General features: G+C 44.3%; 1 protein-coding gene and 1 long non-coding RNA gene across 52 annotated transcripts; both read left to right on the top strand.

Annotated features, from left to right (window-relative positions):
• Positions 1-1,338: 1,338 nt before the first annotated feature.
• Positions 1,339-7,148, top strand: LOC127911364 (uncharacterized). 50 transcript variants are annotated; one of them, XM_052477677.1, is made up of 7 exons: positions 1,339-5,383; positions 5,489-5,650; positions 5,864-5,917; positions 6,077-6,184; positions 6,238-6,318; positions 6,400-6,453; positions 6,505-7,148. In XM_052477677.1, the coding sequence occupies exons 1-7, from the start codon at positions 5,180-5,182 to the stop codon at positions 6,532-6,534; spliced, it is 693 nt and encodes a 230-aa protein (XP_052333637.1). In that variant the 5' UTR covers positions 1,339-5,179; the 3' UTR covers positions 6,535-7,148. The 50 variants fall into 50 exon arrangements, 5 of the variants coding, with proteins under 5 accessions (XP_052333637.1, XP_052333638.1, XP_052333641.1 ...); XM_052477678.1 differs by lacking the exon at positions 6,400-6,453 and adding an exon at positions 6,373-6,399; XR_008077991.1 differs by having other exon boundaries at positions 5,489-5,709; positions 5,840-6,130; positions 6,238-6,291; positions 6,373-6,453.
• Positions 7,149-16,416: 9,268 nt separating this feature from the next.
• Positions 16,417-18,484, top strand: LOC127911492 (uncharacterized). Of its 2 annotated transcripts, XR_008078730.1 has the most exons (4): positions 16,417-16,659; positions 16,926-17,583; positions 17,757-17,944; positions 18,039-18,484. It is a non-coding gene; the product is annotated as an uncharacterized LOC127911492 (long non-coding RNA). The 2 variants fall into 2 exon arrangements; XR_008078731.1 differs by lacking the exon at positions 17,757-17,944.
• Positions 18,485-20,847: the final 2,363 nt, after the last annotated feature.

The following is a 20,847-nucleotide window of genomic DNA, read 5'->3' as shown; positions in this document are numbered from 1 at the left end:
TTCTGAGAGTGACTGGCAAGATGGCTGATGCTCCTGAGCCTCTGCCGTGATGGAAGTACTACTGTAAACGTTACGATGCTTTCTGAGAGTGACTGGCAAGATGGCTGATGCTCCTGAGCCTCTGCCATGATGGAAGTACCACTGTAAACGTTACGATGCTTTCTGAGAGTGACTGGCAAGATGGCTGATGCTCCTCAGCCTCTGCTGTGATGGAAGTACCACTGTAAACGTTACGATGCTTTCTGAGAGTGACTGGCAAGATGGCTGATGCTCCTGAGCCTCTGCTTTTATGGAAGTACTACTGTAAACTTTACGATGCTTTCTGAGAGTGACTGGCAAGATTGCTGATGCTCCTGAGCCTCTGCCATGATGGAAGTACTACTGTAAACGTTACGATGCTTTCTGAGAGTGACTGGCAAGATGGCTGATGCTCCTGAGCCTCTGCTTTTATGGAAGTACCACTGTAAACGTTACGATGCTTTCTGAGAGTGACTGGCAAGATGGCTGATGCTCCTGAGCCTCTGCTTTTATGGAAGTACTACTGTAAACTTTACGATGCTTTCTGAGAGTGACTGGCAAGATTGCTGATGCTCCTGAGCCTCTGCCATGATGGAAGTACTACTGTAAACGTTACGATGCTTTCTGAGAGTGACTGGCAAGATGGCTGATGCTCCTGAGCCTCTGCTGTTATGGAAGTACCACTGTAAACGTTACGATGCTTTCTGAGAGTGACTGGCAAGATGGCTGATGCTCCTGAGCCTCTGCTTTTATGGAAGTACTACTGTAAACTTTACGATGCTTTCTGAGGGTGACTGGCAAGATTGCTGATGCTCCTGAGCCTCTGCTTTTATGGAAGTACTACTGTAAACTTTACGATGCTTTCTGAGAGTGACTGGCAAGATTGCTGATGCTCCTGAGCCTCTGCCATGATGGAAGTACTACTGTAAACGTTACGATGCTTTCTGAGAGTGACTGGCAAGATGGCTGATGCTCCTGAGCCTCTGCCATGATGGAAGTACTACTGTAAACGTTACGGTGCTTTCTGAGAGTGACTGGCAAGATGGCTGATGCTCCTGAGCCTCTGCCATGATGGAAGTACCACTGTAAACGTTACGATGCTTTCTGAGAGTGACTGGCAAGATGACTGATGCTCCTGAGCCTCTGCCATGATGGAAGTACCACTGTAAACGTTACGATGCTTTATGAGAGTGACTGGCAAGATGGCTGATGCTCCTGAGCCTCTGCTGTGATGGAAGTACTACTGTAAACGTTACGATGCTTTCTGAGAGTGACTGGCAAGATGGCTGATGCTCCTGAGCCTCTGCCATGATGGTACCACTGTAAACGTTACGATGCTTTCTGAGAGTGACTGGCAAGATGGCTGATGCTCCTGAGCCTCTGCCATGATGGAAGTACTACTGTAAACGTTACGATGCTTTCTGAGAGTGACTGGCAAGATGGCTGATGCTCCTGAGCCTCTGCTGTGATGGAAGTACTACTGTAAACGTTACGATGCTTTCTGAGAGTGACTGGCAAGATGGCTGATGCTCCTGAGCCTCTGCTGTGATGGAAGTACTACTGTAAACGTTACGATGCTTTCTGAGAGTGACTGGCAAGATGGCTGATGCTCCTGAGCCTCTGCTGTGATGGAAGTACCACTGTAAACGTTACGATGCGGGAAAATGGCAAGGCAGAATATAATCTCATTTCAATAGTGAAATGCACAGTTCTCTTTTTGTGTGCGTCTGTGTCCTGCTTTTGAAACTTTCAATGGTTCTTTTAGCAAATAATTTGCTATCTTATTTCAATGTTGCTTAACGAGAAAACATTACCAGACCTTCTGCGTTCAACCACCATCCAAGAGCCCAGACCATTACCAGATCTACTGCGCTCAACCACCATCCGAGAGCCCAGACCATTACCAGATCTACTGCGCTCAACCACCATCCGAGAGCCCAGACCATTACCAGATCTACTGCGCTCAACCACCATCCGAGAGCCCAGACCATTACCAGATCTACTGCGCTCAACCATCATCCAAGAGCCCAGACCATTACCAGACCTACTGCATTCCACAGCAGTGGATCTATTGTGCTTTGCCCCTTGGCATGACAGGTTCCGTGGTAACAGTACATGCTGTGCCATCAACGCAGGTCTGGTCACCCACAATGTGACGCTGTTTCCCCCCTGCAGCTTCTGAAAGCCACTGAGGTCTTAAAGACCAACGTCTCCTTTGAACAGTGTTCCACTGTTGGCTTTTCTAATGTTGCATGACTGTTACAGTCTTCTGCTGGTCCAATGTTTTATAATATTAGATAGATTATATGCTCATAAGATTCAAGTCATGAAACCAAAATATATTGCTTTAGTATTAGAACTAATGGTCGGTCCAGAAGCCATCTCCCACAATTTTGAATTGGTCACATCATCCCAGCTTTCTTTTGTCATTTAAAAAAAAATGTTTTAACTCTTTCTCTCAGGCTGTTCCTGTCCTATCTCTTCCTAGAAAGAGCTCTGAGTCTTAGTGTGGCCACCCACGGATGTCCTTGCCAGGTCCTTAATGGGCCCAGTCTCCTCTCTATTCTTCACACACACCCTCATCATCACTCTGATTTATTCATTGGGTGGGCCAAGGAGCTGGAACACATGAGTTCAGGCTGAGGAGAGAGAGACTAATTTAGGGACATGGTGTCCGTACCCACCTATCCCTTTGTGACCGACTCTTACTATCAAACAGCTTGCCAGAGCCCACGCAAGACGTGCAATATTTGGTTCTGTGTGTCAAGATCTGTGCCCTGATTGGAGAGATGATGGGGCTGGTAGTAGAATTCAGGTTGTTAGTGATGCTGTTCCCATCTGCTAGTTATCATATCAGTCATTTTTAGCCTTTTTATTTGAACTTTGCTTGATGCTGTTTAGGTCTATCTATCGTTAGCATCATATACCGTTTCCTACAGCTTGTATTTGGCGAAAGGAAGTTTTAGCTCAGCCAATGTTAGGGGCAGTTTTTGTGGTTACTGTTTTTAAAAAAAAATTATGTATTTTATTTAACCTTTTATTTAACTAGGCAAGTCAGTTAAGAACAAATTCTTATTTTACAATGACGGCCTACTCCGGCCAAATCTGGACAACACTGGGCCAATTGTGCGCTGCCCGATGAGACTCCCAATCACAGCCGGTTGTGATAAAGCTTGAAATCGAACCAGGGTCTGTAGTGACGCCTCTAGCACTGAGATGCAGTGCCTTAGACCTCTGAACCACTCGCAAGTTTGAATTTACTAGAGGTTTGATTTCAAGTGTTGTTGAAGTTGATTGACATGATATATTATTTGTTATTTTTGTCACGTACAGTTGTTGATATTGAATTTCTGTTGGGGATAGAGGATAGTGCTCAGTTTTATTCTGACTGTTGCGTGTGTGTGTGCGAGGGTGGGGGGGGGGGGTTCTTCGATTCCTGTAAATATCTAAACTACACAGTTATTCCAACAAGGATAATTCTCCCTCGTGGGGACATTTTCCCACATCCCCATGAGGACAAAAAAATATTTTAGGTTTAGTGGTTAGGGTTAGTATGAGAGGTTTGGGTTATGGTTACGTGTTAAGGTTAGGGTTAGTATGAGAGGTTTGGGTTATGGTTACGTGTTAAGGTTAGGGTTAGCTCTTAGGGAAAATAGGATTTTGCATGGAAATACATTTTAGGTCCCCATGAGGATTGAAGAACATAAGATGTGTGTGTTATGGAGCATGTCTAAGTCAGTGGACAGGCTGGAGGGCAGTGTTATATTCATCCTCTCTGTTCCTGAACTGAGCTGGAGGGCAGTGCTATATTTATCCTCTCTGTTCCTGAACTGAGCTGGAGGGCAGTGCTATATTTATCCTCTCTGTTCCTGAACTGAGCTGGAGGGCAGTGTTATATTCATCCTCTCTGTTCCTGAACTGAGCTGGAGGGCAGTGCTATATTCATCCTCTCTGTTCCTGAACTGAGCTGGAGGGCAGTGCTATATTTATCCTCTCTGTTCCTGAACTGAGCTGGAGGGCAGTGCTATATTTATCCTCTCTGTTCCTGAACTGAGCTGGAGGGCAGTGCTATATTTATCCTCTCTGTTCCTGAACTGAGCTGGAGGGCAGTGCTATATTTATCCTCTCTGTTCCTGAACTGAGCTGGAGGGCAGTGCTATATTTATCCTCTCTGTTCCTGAACTGAGCTGGAGGGCAGTGCTATATTTATCCTCTCTGTTCTTGAACTGAGCTGGAGGGCAGTGCTATATTTATCCTCTCTGTTCCTGAACTGAGCTGAACTCTCCTGGAAGATACTAAGACCAGTCATGTCTGCCACACACACACACACACACACACACACACACACACACACACACACACACACACACACACACACACACACACAGTAGGCTCTCCCAGGGAGCCAGACGTGCATGATGGAAGGATGATTTCCTGCCCCTCTCTCTCGTGTGTGGGTTGGTCGGTGTGTTTGTGTGTGTGTGTGTGTGTGTTCAAGTCGGTGGTTCTATTTGCGTGCTCATTAGTAGTACCCACCTGCTGTTGAAATCGTCACCCAGGGTTTGTAATCGTGGCAGGACGTCACAGTGGAAAATATGTCCAGTCAACTATCCATCCTCACGTGTGTTGTCATATCCCACTGTCTGATTCTTCCAGGTTTCTGACTTATCCCATTTAGTTTTTCCCAGCCGTGTATTTTGGGACTTTGTATTGGTAAAACGGGAATTCTTCTTTCGGGAATTGGAGAGTCGGTTATAATTTTTTTTTAAAGTCACAGGTCACAGGTAGGGATGAGTCATTGTCTGAAAAGTTGAAAGCTAAGAATCATAGGATGCTGTTTTTGTTACCATCGTCCTCATCCTCTTCCTTCTCATGGCTGATAAAACCAGTGACATGATGACTTCCCATCCAAACATGGAAATGAATACCTCTTTGTCAGTTTGTACTTTCCCCATTGTTAATGTTAGTTTCTGGAATACAGCTGTTGTCTTCTCTGCTCAAACATCACACAGCCCTCTTTTCAGAAGCTGTACATTTAGTCGAATTGCTGTTCTATTATACATTTGCCAGACTATATCATGTGTAAATGTGTTGCGTTTGTGAAGTGTGTGAAAACTATGCTTTTGTTTTCACACATTATTGCAAAAATATTTTTGCTTAAATGTTCTTTGTTAAGGTGAGCTGTGTAGCCATCTTTGTTAAGGTGAGCTGTGTAGCCATCTTTGTTAAGGTGAGCTGTGTAGCCATCTTTGTTAAGGTGAGCTGTGTAGCCATCTTTGTTAAGGTGAGCTGTGTAGCCATCTTTGTTAAGGTGAGCTGTGTAGCCATCTTTGTTAAGGTGAGCTGTGTAGCCATCTTTGTTAAGGTGGGCTGTGTAGCCATCTTTGTTAAGGCGGGCTGTGTAACCATCTTTGTTAAGCTGAGCTGTGTAGCCATCTTTGTTAGCTGAGCTGTGTAGCCATCTGTTAAGGTGAGCTGTGTAGCCATCTTTGTTAAGGTGGGCTGTGTAGCCATCTTTGTTAAGGTGAGCTGTGTAGCCATCTTTGTTAAGGTGAGCTGTGTAGCCATCTTTGTTAAGGTGAGCTGTGTAGCCATCTTTGTTAAGGTGAGCTGTGTAGCCATCTTTGTTAAGGTGGGCTGTGTAGCCATCACACTCACTCTGTTAAGCTGAGCTGTGTAGCCATCTTTAAGGTGGGCTGTGTAGCCATCTTTGTTAAGCTGAACTGTGTAGCCATCACACTCACTCTGTTAAGCTGAGCTGTTCATCTTTAAGGTGGGCTGTGTAGCCATCTTTAAGGTGGGCTGTGTAGCCATCTTTAAGGTGGGCTGTGTAGCCATCTTTAAGGTGGGCTGTGTAGCCATCTTTGTTAAGGTGGGCTGTGTAGCCATCTTTGTTAAGGTGAGCTGTGTAGCCATCTTTGTTAAGCTGAGCTGTGTAGCCATCTTTGTTAAGCTGAGCTGTGTAGCCATCTTTGTTAGCTGAGCTGTGTAGCCATCTTTGTTAAGCTGAGCTGTGTAGCCATCTTTGTTAGCTGAGCTGTGTAGCCATCTTTGTTAGCTGAGCTGTGTAGCCATCTTTGTTAAGCTGAGCTGTGTAGCCATCTTTGTTAAGGTGAGCTGTGTAGCCATCTTTGTTAAGCTGAGCTGTGTAGCCATCTTTGTTAAGGTGAGCTGTGTAGCCATCTTTGTTAAGCTGAGCTGTGTAGCCATCTTTGTTAGCTGAGCTGTGTAGCCATCTTTGTTAAGGTGAGCTGTGTAGCCATCTTTGTTAAGGTGAGCTGTGTAGCCATCTTTGTTAAGGTGAGCTGTGTAGCCATCTTTGTTAAGCTGAGCTGTGTAGCCATCTTTGTTAAGCTGAGCTGTGTAGCCATCTTTGTTAAGGTGAGCTGTGTAGCCATCTTTGTTAAGGTGAGCTGTGTAGCCATCTTTGTTAAGGTGAGCTGTGTAGCCATCTTTGTTAAGGTGAGCTGTGTAGCCATCTTTAAGGTGGGCTGTGTAGCCATCTTTGTTAGCTGAGCTGTGTAGCCATCTTTGTTAGCTGAGCTGTGTAGCCATCTTTGTTAAGCTGAGCTGTGTAGCCATCACACTCACTTTGTTGGAATATGGAACCCTTCGGAGCTTAGTGTCTCTGTGGCCAATGTTTACCAGGCTGCAGGTACAGAACGTGCAGCTGTGCTTGACTTGTGTTGTGCTCTTTTGTGGGGGATCCGATTTCAAGCCAGGCTTGTGTTTGGTGGGAGTGGGATGATGTGAATGCAGTGGGGAGGGAAGGTGGATGAGTCCATATTGTCAATGCTGACTGGTTTCAGAAAATACATTTGCAGAGATGGTTTCAAATGCTACTGTAAGTGCAATGGAGAAGAGCGAGGAGGCATATATTCTATTGTATGTTGGGTGGGTGGGCCGGGTTACCGTGGCAACATATCGTGGTGACCACGGGGGAAGTGAAGTTCTCAGTACATTTACACGTTGATCTCTTTAAAGCTTCTGATTTAAAACAAAAAAAAAGACTGATGACTGTTTGCTTCTTAGAGCTAAATGAATTTCTATTAAATATTTTAAAAAAGATTGCTCAAACTGATTGTGTGCAATTGTAATGATGGAAATTCAATAAAAAAGGTATTTTTACACAATAATTGTGTGTGTGTGTGTGTGTGTGTGTGTGTGTGTGTGTGTGTGTGTGTGTGTGTGTGTGTGTGTGTGTGTGTGTGTGTGTGTGTGTGTCCTCTTTCTTTCTCATTCTTCTTTGTGTCTTTCTGAGAAGGGCCAGCCAGGACCGGGGCAAGGAGGAAAAGGGCATTTTGAGTATGTTTTTCTTTTTTCCCCCTCTTCTTTATGGCTTTGGCCCGATGTTAAAAGAGCAGACTGACGAACTGAAACCTGTCGACAACAGAGAAAGAGTGACGTAGTACTGCACTACAAAGTCAAGAGGTTGTGTCCTAAATGACACCATGCCCCGAGTGAGGAGCCCTATAGGCCCCTGGTCAAAAGTAGTGCGTTATATGGGTGGTTCTACAGAAGTGGTGCAAATTGCTGTCCCCCCCAAATAAATATATATATATATATATATATATATATATATAGTTACAGTTGTTCCTCCTTTAAAAGTTGTGAGCTTACACCGCGGGACTTAGAGGTACCAAGCGTCACGGCTTCATTGCTCCAGACCACCACAAGGGGGAGTTAGAGTGCTCATTATGCATTTGGGTCCCAAGGTGTTTATATGACCAATCATATTGAGTGTTTCCAATGACGAATTTGACGTGAGACACCTGTCCCTGGTGACTTTCTTCAGCAAAGATGGCATAAGCAAATGTAAGTAGTTATAACATCATAACGAGTCAAGCACAACATGTACAATTGAGAGAATTATGTTAGTTAATGTAGAGACGAATGATTCTGCATATTTTTTTGTCATAAAGTTAATTTACAAAAATCGCTATTAGGAAGTTATTTTTATTTTTTTCAGTCATATCCAATACCAGGTTTACTTCATTATTTGAAAGATGCTGTGTCTGCATGTATGTATAACAGATATACACTTCAACAGTGTTTACCACTCCTGCTCCTGGGACATCAATGATTACACATTGTAACTATACAATAGACTAGAAACATGATTTTAGTCAAGGCTGATTTGTAATTCATATATACAGAGAGAAAAAAAACAGTATGTCCTGCCAGCACGCCCACAAGCGTGCTGAATGACATGTGGGAGAGAGCGAGGAGTGAGATTGGAGTAACAATGCAGGCTATTTGCTCTGAGACCAGCATAATAATGTAATGAAACATGCAGGGAGCAGGTTTTGAACCCTCAACATTCTAGCCTGAAGTCCAGCACCCTATCGACTGTGCCCATATGTGTTAATTGGAATGTTTAATGTGGAAAGGGGAAAAAGTATTATTACTAGGTTTAAACAAGCGTAGCAGGATTGGATATTAGCTGAACAATAGACTATTCAACCTTTACTAAAGAGTTGTCTAATAGCTGATCTAGGTGTGAACCCCCCCAACTTGCAACAAATCATTTTTATCTACCTTTCCACCTCTACTTACACATGGTTAATGTTCTGAAATATATATTGGTCATGGCTCCCGAGTGGCGCAGCGGTCTAAGGCACTTCATCTTGGTGCAAGAGGCTTTTACTACAGTCCCTGGTTCGAATTCAGGCTGTATCATATCTGACCGTGATTGGGAGTGCCATAGGGCGGCGCACAATTGGCCCAGCGTCATCCGGGTTTGGCCGGGGTAGGCCTTCATTGTAAATATGAATTTGTTCTTACCTGACTTGCCTAGTTAAATAAAGGTTCAATTTGAAAAAAGAATGGGCGGCAACCGCAGCGCAATCAATAGCAGGTGAACAGTGGCTGGTGCTGGAAATATAGCTAACTTGTTATGCAAGTGTTGCACAGCAACAGATGGAGAAACCTACACCAGTTGAACACCAGTTGAACAATTCATTTCAACAATCATCTTCATTTTATTTATTTGACTTTACAATAAACAAATAAACACATTTCGTTAATTAAATAATGATAAAAAAATACTCTTTCAAAATGCAGATGTTGATTTAGTTATGGATCCATAACGAATTACTACGGGGAAAAAAATATCACTGATTTACAGAAATATTGGAACAAAGTTGTCTCATGAAGACGAACAATTTAGAATATTCTAATCCTGTAGCCTACTCCCGGCCGTCACGTTGTACAGCGCCAATAAAGAATACTATCAAATAATTCTCAAAGATAGCAATAACTTGCAGTAACAGAAAAAATAGCTGACAATTAAACGATGTGCCACAGAATGCTGCGGCAGCACGCATGGTGTCCCGCGGTATGACGCAACTTTTAAAGGAGGAAGTAAGTCTCCACACGTAGGAAATTGATTTACATCATGATATGTTCTAATTCAATCCAAGTCAATAACAAACATATTGTTAAATTAATTTAGTACCAAGTCATTATTTATACACCTATTTGTATCGATAGGTGGCTGTCCCAAACCCTGTATCCTAATCTTCATGTTTTCAATAATAAAGATATATATTTTTAAATGTGGCACTTATTCATCTTGAGTTGTTCTATTACAAAATATATATTTCTCTCAATTGAAATGTTTTGAAAATCTGGTTAAAAATCATGTTTTTTACTATTTTGTTAATTCGGTATGCAAATAATGGTTAGTTGAAATGATCTCTAATGTGCATGGTTCTTCCTTTATAACAACGTTTTCACTAAGTTTTAGTAGCGACAAAATGTAGTGGGGTGGTAAGGAATTCCGATAAATGTTTGAAATACAAACAAAGTGTGTCAGTAGTATATACCGTATGTCTACCTGACATGTTGGAAGACGTGTGTGCTGAAAGTTTGGGAGAAACGGGATACAATTTTTAAAAATTAAATCCGGAATTTACTGTAGAACTAACTATATAGGGAATAGTGGGCCATTTGGGAAGTACACAGAGCGTGTTGGAAGGTTGGGACCCGTAGATCTTCAGTTAAGTACTGTAATCTCCTGGGGGAACAAGGGATGCGAGAATAGGGTGAGAAAAGCAAAACAAAGCTAAAAGCAGACCACACCACCCTGCTTAGAGAGGATCAGACCACACACCCCTGCTGAGAGAGGATCAGACCACGCCAAGACCTCAGAAGTAAATTGTAGACCTCCACAAGTCTGATTCATCCTTGGGAGCAATTTCCAAACGCCTGAAGGTACCACGTCCATCTGTACAAACAATAGTACGTAAGTATAAACACCATGGGACCACACAGCCCTCGTACCGCTCAGGAAGGAGATGCGTTCTGTCTCCTAGAGATGAACGTACTTTGTTGCGAAAAGTGCTAATCATTCCCAGAACAACAGCAAAGGACCCTGTGAAGATGCTGGAGGAAACAGGTATAAAAGTATCTATATCCACAGTAAAACGAGTCTTATATCGACATAACCTGAAAGGCCCCTCAGCAAGGAAGAAGCCCCTGCTCCAAAACCGCAGTAAAAACTGTACATGGGGACAAAGATTGTACTTTTTGGGGAAATGTCCTCTGATCTGATGAAACAAAAATAGAACTGTTTGGCCATAATGACCATCGTTATGTTAGGAGTGTGACGTATTCTCTCTCTTTGCTCTTATTTCCTTATTAGGATGCCGGTGGGCGGAGCCAGGAGGGTCGTCAGCGACATGGGAAACACCTGGGCCCGGGTGTGTCCCAGGATAAATAGACCTCTTCCACATTCATTGGGAGACTCTCTCCATGCAGACACACTATTGTTTATTTGTATATAGGGTATGTCAGTTAATAAATACACTGCTCAAAAAAATAAAGGGAACACTAAAATAACACATCCTAGATCTGAATGAATGAAATATTCTTATTAACCAGTTGGATTTAGGGGGAGCTATTTTCATTTTTGGATGAAAAACGTTCCCACGAAAAGATGCTCGACTATGCATATAATTGACAGCTTTGGAAAGAAGACACTCTGACGTTTCCAAAACTGCAAAGATATTGTCTGTGAGTGCCACAGAACTGATGTTACAGGCGAAACCCAGATAAAAATCCAACCAGGAAGTGCCGCATTTTTTGAAACCGCCTCATGCCAATGACTCCTTATATGGCTGTGAATGAGCTACGAATGAGCTTACATTTTCCATGTTTTCCTCAAGGTGTCTACAGCATTGTGACGTCTTTTTAGGCATTTCCCTTGAAGAATGGCTGTAAGGGACCATATATATGGCATGTGGTCACATGGTGTCTCCCGCAGAAAACCTTGCGTAAAATACTGAGAGCCATTTTTCCAATCGCTTCTTATGAGAAACCAACTGCCTCGATGAATATATTATCGAATATATTTGTTTAAAACACCTTGAGGATGGATCCTAAACAACGTTTGCCATGTTTCTGTCGATATTATGTAGCTAATTTTGAAAAAAGTTTGGCGTTATAGTTGTAGCATTTTTCGGTCGATTTCTCAGCCAAGCATGGTGAAGAAACGGGAGCTTTTTCGCCTATAAAAATAATATTTTTGGAAAAAAGGAACATTTGCTATCTAACTGGGAGTCTCCTGAGTGAAAGCATCCGAAGTTCTTCAATGGTAAATTATTTAATTTGGTTGCTTTTCTTATTTTTGTGAAAATGTTGCCTGCTGCCAGCAGAGCTTAGCATAGCATTATGCCATGATAAACTTACACAAATGCTTGTCTAGCGTTGGCTGTAACGCATATTTTGAAAATCTGAGATGACAGTGTTGTTAACAAAAGGCTAAGCGTGTGTTTGTATATATTTATTTAATTTCATTTGCGATTTTCATGAATAGGAAAAGTTTATGTCCGCTGCATTATGCTAATGCGTTTAAGGCTATGATTACGCTCCCAGTCGCAACTGGTTAACTACTTTTTTCTTTACATAGTTGAATGTGCTGACAACAAAATCACACAAAAATTATCAATCGAAATCAAATGTATCAACCCATAGAGGTCTGGATTTGGAGTCACATTCAAAATTAAAGTGGAAAACCACACTACAGGCTGATCCAACTTTGATGTATTGTCCTTAAATAAGTCAAAATGAGGCTCAGTAGTGTGTGTGGCCTCCACGTGCCTGTATGACCTCCCTACAATTCCTGGACATGCTCCTGATGAGGTGGCGGATGGTCTCCTGAGGGATCTCCTCCCAGACCTGGACTAAAGCATCCGCCAACTCCTGGACAGTCTGTGTGGCAATTGGTGGATGGAGCGAGACATGATGTCCGAGATGTGCTCAATTGGATTCAGGTCTGGGGAACGGGCGGGCCAGTCCATATCATCAATGCCTTCCTCTTGCAGGAACTGCTGACACACTCCAGCCACATGAGGTCTCGCATTGTCTTGCATTAGGAGGAACCCAGGGCCAACCGCACCAGCATATGGTCTCACAAGGGGTCTGAGGATCTCATCTCGGTACCTAATGGCAGTCAAGCTACCTCTGGCGAGCACATGGAGGGCTGTGCGGCCCCCAAAGAAATGCCACCCCACACCATGACTGACCCACCGCCAAACCGGTCATGCTCGAGGATGTTGCAGGCAGCAGAACGTTCTCCACTGCGTCTCCAGACGCAGACGCGGACGCGTCTGTCACATGTGCTCAGTGTGAACCTGCTTTCATCTGTGAAGAGCACAGGGCACCAGTGGCGAATTTGCCAATCTTGGTGTTCTCTGGCAAATGCCTAACGTCCTGCATGGTGTTGAGCTGTAAGCACAACCCCCACCTGTGGACGTCGGGCCCTCATACCACCCTCATGGAGCCTGTTTCTGACCATTTGAGCAGACACATGCACATTTGTGGCCTGCTGGAGGTCATTTTGCAGGGCTCTGGCAGTGCTCCTCCTGCACCTCCTTGCACAAAGGCGAGGGTAGCGGTCCTTCTGCTGGGTTGTTGCCCTCCTACGGCCTCCCACGTCTCCTGATGTACTGGCCTGTCTCCTGGTAGTGCCTCCATGCTCTGGACACTACGCTGACAGACACAGCAATCCTTCTTGCCACAGCTCGCATTGATGTGCCATCCTGGATGAGCTGCACTACCTGAGCCACTTGTGTGGGTTGTAGACTCCGTCTCATGCTACCACTAGAGTGAAAGCACCGCCAGCATTCAAAAGTGACCAAAACATCAGCCAGGAAGCATAGGAACTGAGAAGTGGTCTGTGGTCACCCCCTGCAGAACCACTCCTTTATTGGGGGTGTCTTGCTAATTGCCTATAATTTCCACCTGTTGTCTATTCCATTTGCACAACAGCATGTGGAATTTATTGTCAATCAGTGTTGCTTCCTAAGTGGACAGTTTGATTTCACAGAAGTGTGATTGACTTGGAGTTACATTGTGTTGTTTAAGTGTTCCCTTTATTTTTTTTAGCAGTGTATATTTTGTTATTCTTTATCTCCACGTTGTCTCCCTTTTTGTTACGAACTTCGAGCCGGTTCGTGGCAAGTGCGGGCTCATCTGGGATCATAAGGTTGGTTCCTAGACATTTTGGCGTACAGTACTTAGTTGCATTATGAAGGACTAATACTAGTGTCATTTGGCTTACTAGTGTGTGTTTAGTGTTTGGGAGAAAACGTGGAGTTAATGTTACATTCTGTAGGTGTATTGTTTGCATCTTTTGTTAGTTTCAGTTTGGTGCCCAGTATTGGTTGCCTCTGTTTTGTAATCTTGCCACTGTGGTGGATAGTTGTATGCTGTGTTGGAGAGGTTACATTGGTTAGTTTCTAGGCCCCAGCCTGGAAACTCTTGCTCTACATACATTGCTCTACATGCGGTTGTGACATCGGTCTGAGGTGAGTACAATCAGCTGTGTACCTCGGGAGATTTGTATAGGGTGGTGAAACTTGCTACCCGGAGCTATAGCCTTTTTCCCCTGTTAGGCTTAGCGATGTGTTAATGTTGTTTTTGTGTGGTGTCTGTGGATTGAGCAGTTGTCTCAGGGGCACATCCGGTGGCTTGGGGGAATCTGCCAGCGCGCTGGGTGGTTTATTTCCTTGCCAGCTGGCTACAGTGAATAATTACCCACTTTGAATCTGCACGAAGACTAGGGTTGAGTTATTGTAGGTTTTGGGGACGCTCCATATCTCATCTCTTCTGTGGTGCCCAGTGTGACTGTCATTTCTCTGGTTGTGGTCTGGTGTGTTCAGCAGAGGGGTTGAGCGATATTTTTTTTTTAGTATTGACTTGTGACTATGGTGTCTAATGTAGATGAGTTAATTCGCTTTCCATCAGAGGAACTGTTAGAATGATGTACTGAAGAACAGCTGTTGAACATTATGATTGAAATTCTGTTACGTTGATATGAAAATGTAATGAGTAGGAAGGACCCTGAGATGTTCTTTTCGTTGGAGCTTGTAGCTGACGCGGTCTCTTGTGTGCCCTGTTCCTGAATGTTTACGTGACCATTGTTTTGTATTGTCAGGTTCTATCTCTCCTTTCTGTTCCCTCCTGGTCTCGTTTTCTTCTTTCCTCTTAAATGTTGCTTCCTTTGCGTGAAGGTTGCAGTCTGAGGTTGGCTGGGGCAAGTGGAAGTGTGAACCCTCATCAATTTGGGCCGCAGAGGCTGGTACGTTGTTCTGGGGTCCTTGTTGGTCCCCGGTTTTATGGGCGGGGTGACAACCCTCCTACTCTCTCCATGCAGACACACTATTGTTTATTTGTATATAGGGTACTTAATACATTTTTTTTTTTTTTTTTATCTCCACGTTGTCTCCCTTTTTTGTTAAGGGCTTCAAGCCGGTTCGTGACATGATAAAAAAAGGAGGCTTGCAAGCTGAAGAACACCATCCCAACTGTGAAACACGGGGTGGCAGGATCATGTTGGTGAGGTGCTTTGCTGTAGGAGGGACTGGTGCACTTCACAAAATAGATGGCATCATGAGGGAGGAAAATTGTGGCTATATTGTGGCTATATTGAAACAAGACATCAGGAAGTTAAAGCTTGCTCAACAATGACCTCAAGCATACTTCCAAAGATGTGGCAAAATGGCTTAAGGACAACAAAGTCAAGGTATTAGTGGCCATCACAAAGCCCTGACTTCAATCCCATAGAATATTTCTGGGCAGAACTGAAAAAGCATGTGCGAGCAAGGAGGCCTACAAACCTGACTCAGTTACACCAGCTCTGTCAGGAGGAATGGGCCACAATTCAACCAACTTATTGTGGAAGGCTACCCAAAACGTTTGACATAAGTTAAACAATTTAAAGGCAACTCTACCAAATACCAATTGAGTTTATGTGAACTTCTGACCCACTGGGAATGTGAAATAAAGGCTGAAATAAATAAATCATTCTCTCTACTATTATTCTGACATTTCACATTCTTAAAATAAAGTGGTGATCCTAACTGACCTCAGACAGGGATTTTTTTTTTACTAGGATTAAATGTCTGGAATGGTGAAACTGAGTTTAAATGTATTTGACTAAGGTGTATGTAAACTTCTGACTACATGGATAAACTCTTTTGAAGATGTAATCCTGAGACAAGTGTTTTATGTAACAGCCTTCTGTGTTTCTCTTTTTGACTCCCTCCACATTTGTAATCAAATGCCAGAATTTTCTCCATCTCCTTAGCTATTATACTCGGCTTCCACCGAGTGTTCCACTGGTTTCAAAATCTCGGTCCTCCAGAAAATGGAGAGCATTAGCATCAGTTCTTCATGATGGCCTGTGTTACCTAGCTACACATACAGAGAAGCGTGGTACATGGCGGACAGGATGCTGATAATGAGGTCAGCTATTATTATTACGATTACTGTCAGTCCTCTGACCTGACCCAGCTAGTCTGTCTGTCTGACCACCTTGGAAGGCTGAGGTCAGGGGTCAGGAGCCTCTGCGTGATGCTCCGGCTGTTTAGAATTCTCATCTCACTAGAATGTTGGATATAGTTCAACCACATTTAGTTTTGACAACCTTTAACTTTTCTGTGTGCCGTTCTCCTTGGGCTCTTCAGATGTCATATTGCGTCCTCTCTCACCATGGAGTTTGGTCTTGGCCTGACAATGTACTCATAGACATTCTAGGAAGGACACCTTTCACTAATCTTTGGGAGTGAGGGGTTGGTTTGACACCGTTATTGTCTCATATAATACTTGTTGCCCAACAGTTGAACACTGACTTCTGGCCTTAGTACACACCTGTTGATGATAATCAGATGTGGTTGAACGATAACTCTTAATGATCTGTGTCAACCAGCCCTCGTGTATGCCAAAACAGGAAAATTAGATGACTCATTTTATTGACTTTCTAAAAATGTCAATGTGCCCCAGTTAACCTCTCACAAAATGTTGTACCATGTTGGCATGTGTATACTGTATGTCCACGCTGCACTCTAGCTCTAGGTAATGTTCCTGTGTGGCCTAGCGGGGTCCTGGGTTATGTGAGTACTATGTTGGCATGTGTATACTGTATGTCCACGCTGCACTCTAGCTCTAGGTAATGTTCCTGTATGGCCTAGCGGGGTCCTGGGTTATGTGAGTACTATGTTGGCATGTGTATACTGTATGTCCACGCTGCACTCTAGCTCTAGGTAATGTTCCTGTATGGCCTAGCGGGGTCCTGGGTTATGTGAGTACTATGTTGGCATGTGTATACTGTATGTCCACGCTGCACTCTAGCTCTAGGTAATGTTCCTGTATGGCCTAGCGGGGTCCTGAGTACTATGTTTATGTATACTGTATGTCCACGCTGCACTAGCTCTAGGTAATGGTGGCCTAGCGGGGTCCTGTGTACTATGTTGGCATGTGTATACTGTATGTCCACGCTGCACTCTAGCTCTAGGTAATGTTCCTGTATGGCCTAGCGGGGTCCTGGGTTATGTGAGTACTATGTTGGCATGTGTATACTGTATGTCCACGCTGCACTCTAGCACGCTGCACTCTAGCTGTAGGTAATGTTCCTGTATGGCCTAGCGGGGTCCTGGGTTATGTGAGTACTATGTTGGCATGTGTATACTGTATGTCCACGCTGCACTCTAGCTCTAGGTAATGTTCCTGTATGGCCTAGCGGGGTCCTGGGTTATGTGAGTACTATGTTGGCATGTGTATACTGTATGTCCACGCTGCACTCTAGCTCTAGGTAATGTTCCTGTATGGCCTAGCGGGGTCCTGGGTTATGTGAGTACTATGTTGGCATGTGTATACTGTATGTCCACGCTGCACTCTAGCTCTAGGTAATGTTCCTGTATGGCCTAGCGGGGTCCTGGGTTATGTGAGTACTATGTTGGCATGTGTATACTGTATGTCCACGCTGCACTCTAGCTCTAGGTAATGTTCCTGTATGGCCTAGCGGGGTCCTGGGTTATGTGAGTACTATGTTGGTATGTGTATACTGTATGTCCACGCTGCACTCTAGCTCTAGGTAATGTTCCTGTGTGGCCTAGCGGGGTCCTGGGTTATGTGAGTACTATGTTGGCATGTGTATACTGTATGTCCACGCTGCACTCTAGCTCTAGGTAATGTTCCTGTATGGCCTAGCGGGGTCCTGGGTTATGTGAGTACTATGTTGGCATGTGTATACTGTATGTCCACGCTGCACTCTAGCTCTAGGTAATGTTCCTGTATGGCCTAGCGGGGTCCTGGGTTATGTGAGTACTATGTTGGTATGTGTATACTTTATGTCCACGCTGCACTCTAGCTGTAGGTAATGTTCCTGTATACTGGGTTATGAGTACTATGTTGGCATGTGTATACTGTATGTCCACGCTGCACTCTAGCTCTAGGTAATGTTCCTGTATGGCCTAGCGGGGTCCTGGGTTATGTGAGTACTATGTTGGCATGTGTATACTGTATGTCCACGCTGCACTCTAGCTCTAGGTAATGTTCCTGTATGGCCTAGCGGGGTCCTGGGTTATGTGAGTACTATGTTGGCATGTGTATACTGTATGTCCACGCTGCACTCTAGCTCTAGGTAATGTTCCTGTATGGCCTAGCGGGGTCCTGGGTTATGTGAGTACTATGTTGGTATGTGTATACTGTATGTCCACGCTGCACTCTAGCTCTAGGTAATGTTCCTGTATGGCCTAGCGGGGTCCTGGGTTATGTGAGTACTATGTTGGCATGTGTATACTGTATGTCCACGCTGCACTCTAGCTCTAGGTAATGTTCCTGTATGGCCTAGCGGGGTCCTGGGTTATGTGAGTACTATGTTGGCATGTGTATACTGTATGTCCACGCTGCACTCTAGCTCTAGGTAATGTTCCTGTATGGCCTAGCGGGGTCCTGGGTTATGTGAGTACTATGTTGGCATGTGTATACTGTATGTCCACGCTGCACTCTAGCTCTAGGTAATGTTCCTGTATGGCCTAGCGGGGTCCTGGGTTATGTGAGTACTATGTTGCCTCGTCTATGCCCTGGTTTGTATTTCACTATATAAGCCACCGGCTTCCCATACTGACAGTTGATGATGTCATGGAAACTACTCTTTGAGTACACTTAAACATTTGAGAATGATTTAGTAATGAAACGCAGCCTGTCTCTCTTTTTGGTATGGGGAGGGGGGTGGAGGGATGTGGTTGAGGTGGAGAATGAGGGGTTCGGTTAGGTTCACGTTCATTAAACAGGTTCTACCTGTGAACTTGTACTTTTTCAACATTTCGACTTTTATGTAACCAAAAGCCCTTCACATCCTCCCCTGGTCGAAGGCAAGAATTCCTTCTGCTCCACCTCTGATATTTGAAAAAGAGAAAACGTCTGTAGGGAAAAGAGAAGACCATTAATGCACGTTTTTACGTCCCAGCCGAACACAGCTTTTTAAAACTCCTCTCGCTGTACATATATCACAGAACAAAGACCTACGTGACCCTTTCATTCTGCAACCCCACGCCCTGCACTCTCTTCCTGCAGCACCACTCATGCATAGACCAGCTTAACGGGGAGCCACTTAGGCCTGTGGGTTAGTAGCCGTGTGATGTGACGACTGACGTAGCCAGGAGCAGTGGATATTTTGTATTCCAGTTGGGGGGAGAAAGAAAAGGCCCCAGCTAAAGTACGAGGTCTTAAACACAAAGATAAATGTGCTTCTGAATCAAAGTCAGGAACTCTTTGCCTAACCCTCTTTCACCTATGTCTTACATGTCAGAGAGATTGCAAAAGTAACTCTCCTGAATAACAATGGAGGTTTTGTATAGGGGAGACTGTGTGTGTTTGTGTCCATAGTAGAGAGAGTAAAGCCAGTGGGAGTTGGAATACATCTTCTCGAATGGTAACGGAGCAAAGTTGAACTTTTTCGAGGGGGGGGTAGACGGGAGCTTGTGCACCTGCGTTTAGAGTAACTTCTTGGGAAAGGGAAGGATACAGGACATGAAATTCAAACAACATCCTGTTGCTTCCCCCCCCCCGCCACCCCAACCCCCATCCTTGGGCTGTTTGTTCTGCTGTTATTCCTGCCTCCTGTGTAGAAAATGGGAAAGAGATGAATCGGAGTGATGGATGGGGGTGGGGGTCTCTTCCTGCTTTCTGCTATATGCTCATCTCCACTATATCCATTGGCCTGACTGACCTGACAGACTGACGCACTCACTGACTCTTGACCATTCATCTTTTTTATTCAAATCTGGGTTTGTAGACTGGGTGAACCGCCGGGAATGGAATCAGATCCTGTTGTGAGTGTGGGAAACGTGATTCCCTGCCGGCGTTTGTGTGTGTGCCAGTTCACGTCTGTAATTCTATCTCTGAGTGTGTTTGTCTATGAGACAGAGAGCACGTTCTTATCTGTAAATATAGCTGATGAGGTATGAGCAAGCTTTCTAGTCAGTCACTTCAAAATAAAGGATCCTCTTCCTTGTTGGATTTAGTGTAATACAAATTACGAAATACTGAGAGGTAATTTAAATACTGTGCGTGCGTGTTCACAGAAGGAAAGAAGGTTGATTCTCACCCTTTTCTAGTTGGTTAATGACTGAAGAAACACATGTATGAACTACAGTCGGTGAGCCAAGAGCAATTCAAGCACGAATAAACCTTGTACTTTGCAAATCAGCCTGGTCTGTGGATTCCTGTCAGATAGTCCCAGCTAGCACATTTGGTTCTTTGGAAGTTGTGGGAATGTATGTTTTTGGTTTCACATTTGTTGCGGGAAACCATACGTTTCCTAAACGTTCTAAGAACAGAAGTGAAAACTTTACCTGTGTCACGCCTTGGTCTTAGTATTTTGTGTTTTCTTTATTATTTGTTCAGGCCAGGGTGTGACATGGGTTTATTGTATTGTCGTATTGGGGTTTTGTGGTTATTGGGATTGCGGCTGAGTAGGGGTGTTGTATGGGCTTGGCTGCCTGAGGCGGTTCTCAATCAGAGTCAGGTGATTCTCGTTGTCTCTGATTGGGAACCGTATTTAGATAGCCTGGGTTTCGCTTTGTATTTCGTGGGTGATTGTTCCTGTCTCTGTGTAGTTTCACCAGATAGGCTTTAATTAGGTTTCACGTTCCGTTTGTTGTTTTACATTTGTAGAAGTTATTTAATGTATCGCGATTGTTTCATTAAAGACATGAGTAACCACCACGCTGCATTTCGGTCCGACTCTCTTTCTACAAACGAAGAACGCCGTTACAGAATCACCCACCACACACGGACCGAGCAGCGTGTTAACAGGCAGGAGCCACAGGAGAGGCAACAGAAGCAGCTGCAGTGGGAGAGGCTGCACCACTTGGAGAATTGGACATGGGAGGAAGAACTGGATGGAAAAGGACCCTGGGCTCAGCTTGGTGAATATCGCCACCCCCAAGGAGGAACTAGAGGCGGAGAGGCTGCACCACTTGGAGAATTGGACATGGGAGGAAGAACTGGACGGAAAAGGACCCTGGGCTCAGCTTGGTG

This window comes from Oncorhynchus keta, chromosome 24 (genome assembly GCF_023373465.1).
Source record: "Oncorhynchus keta strain PuntledgeMale-10-30-2019 chromosome 24, Oket_V2, whole genome shotgun sequence".
Taxonomy (NCBI): domain Eukaryota; kingdom Metazoa; phylum Chordata; class Actinopteri; order Salmoniformes; family Salmonidae; genus Oncorhynchus; species Oncorhynchus keta.
Note: the sequence above shows the minus strand (reverse complement) of the source record. Positions and strands in the feature narration are given on the sequence as shown.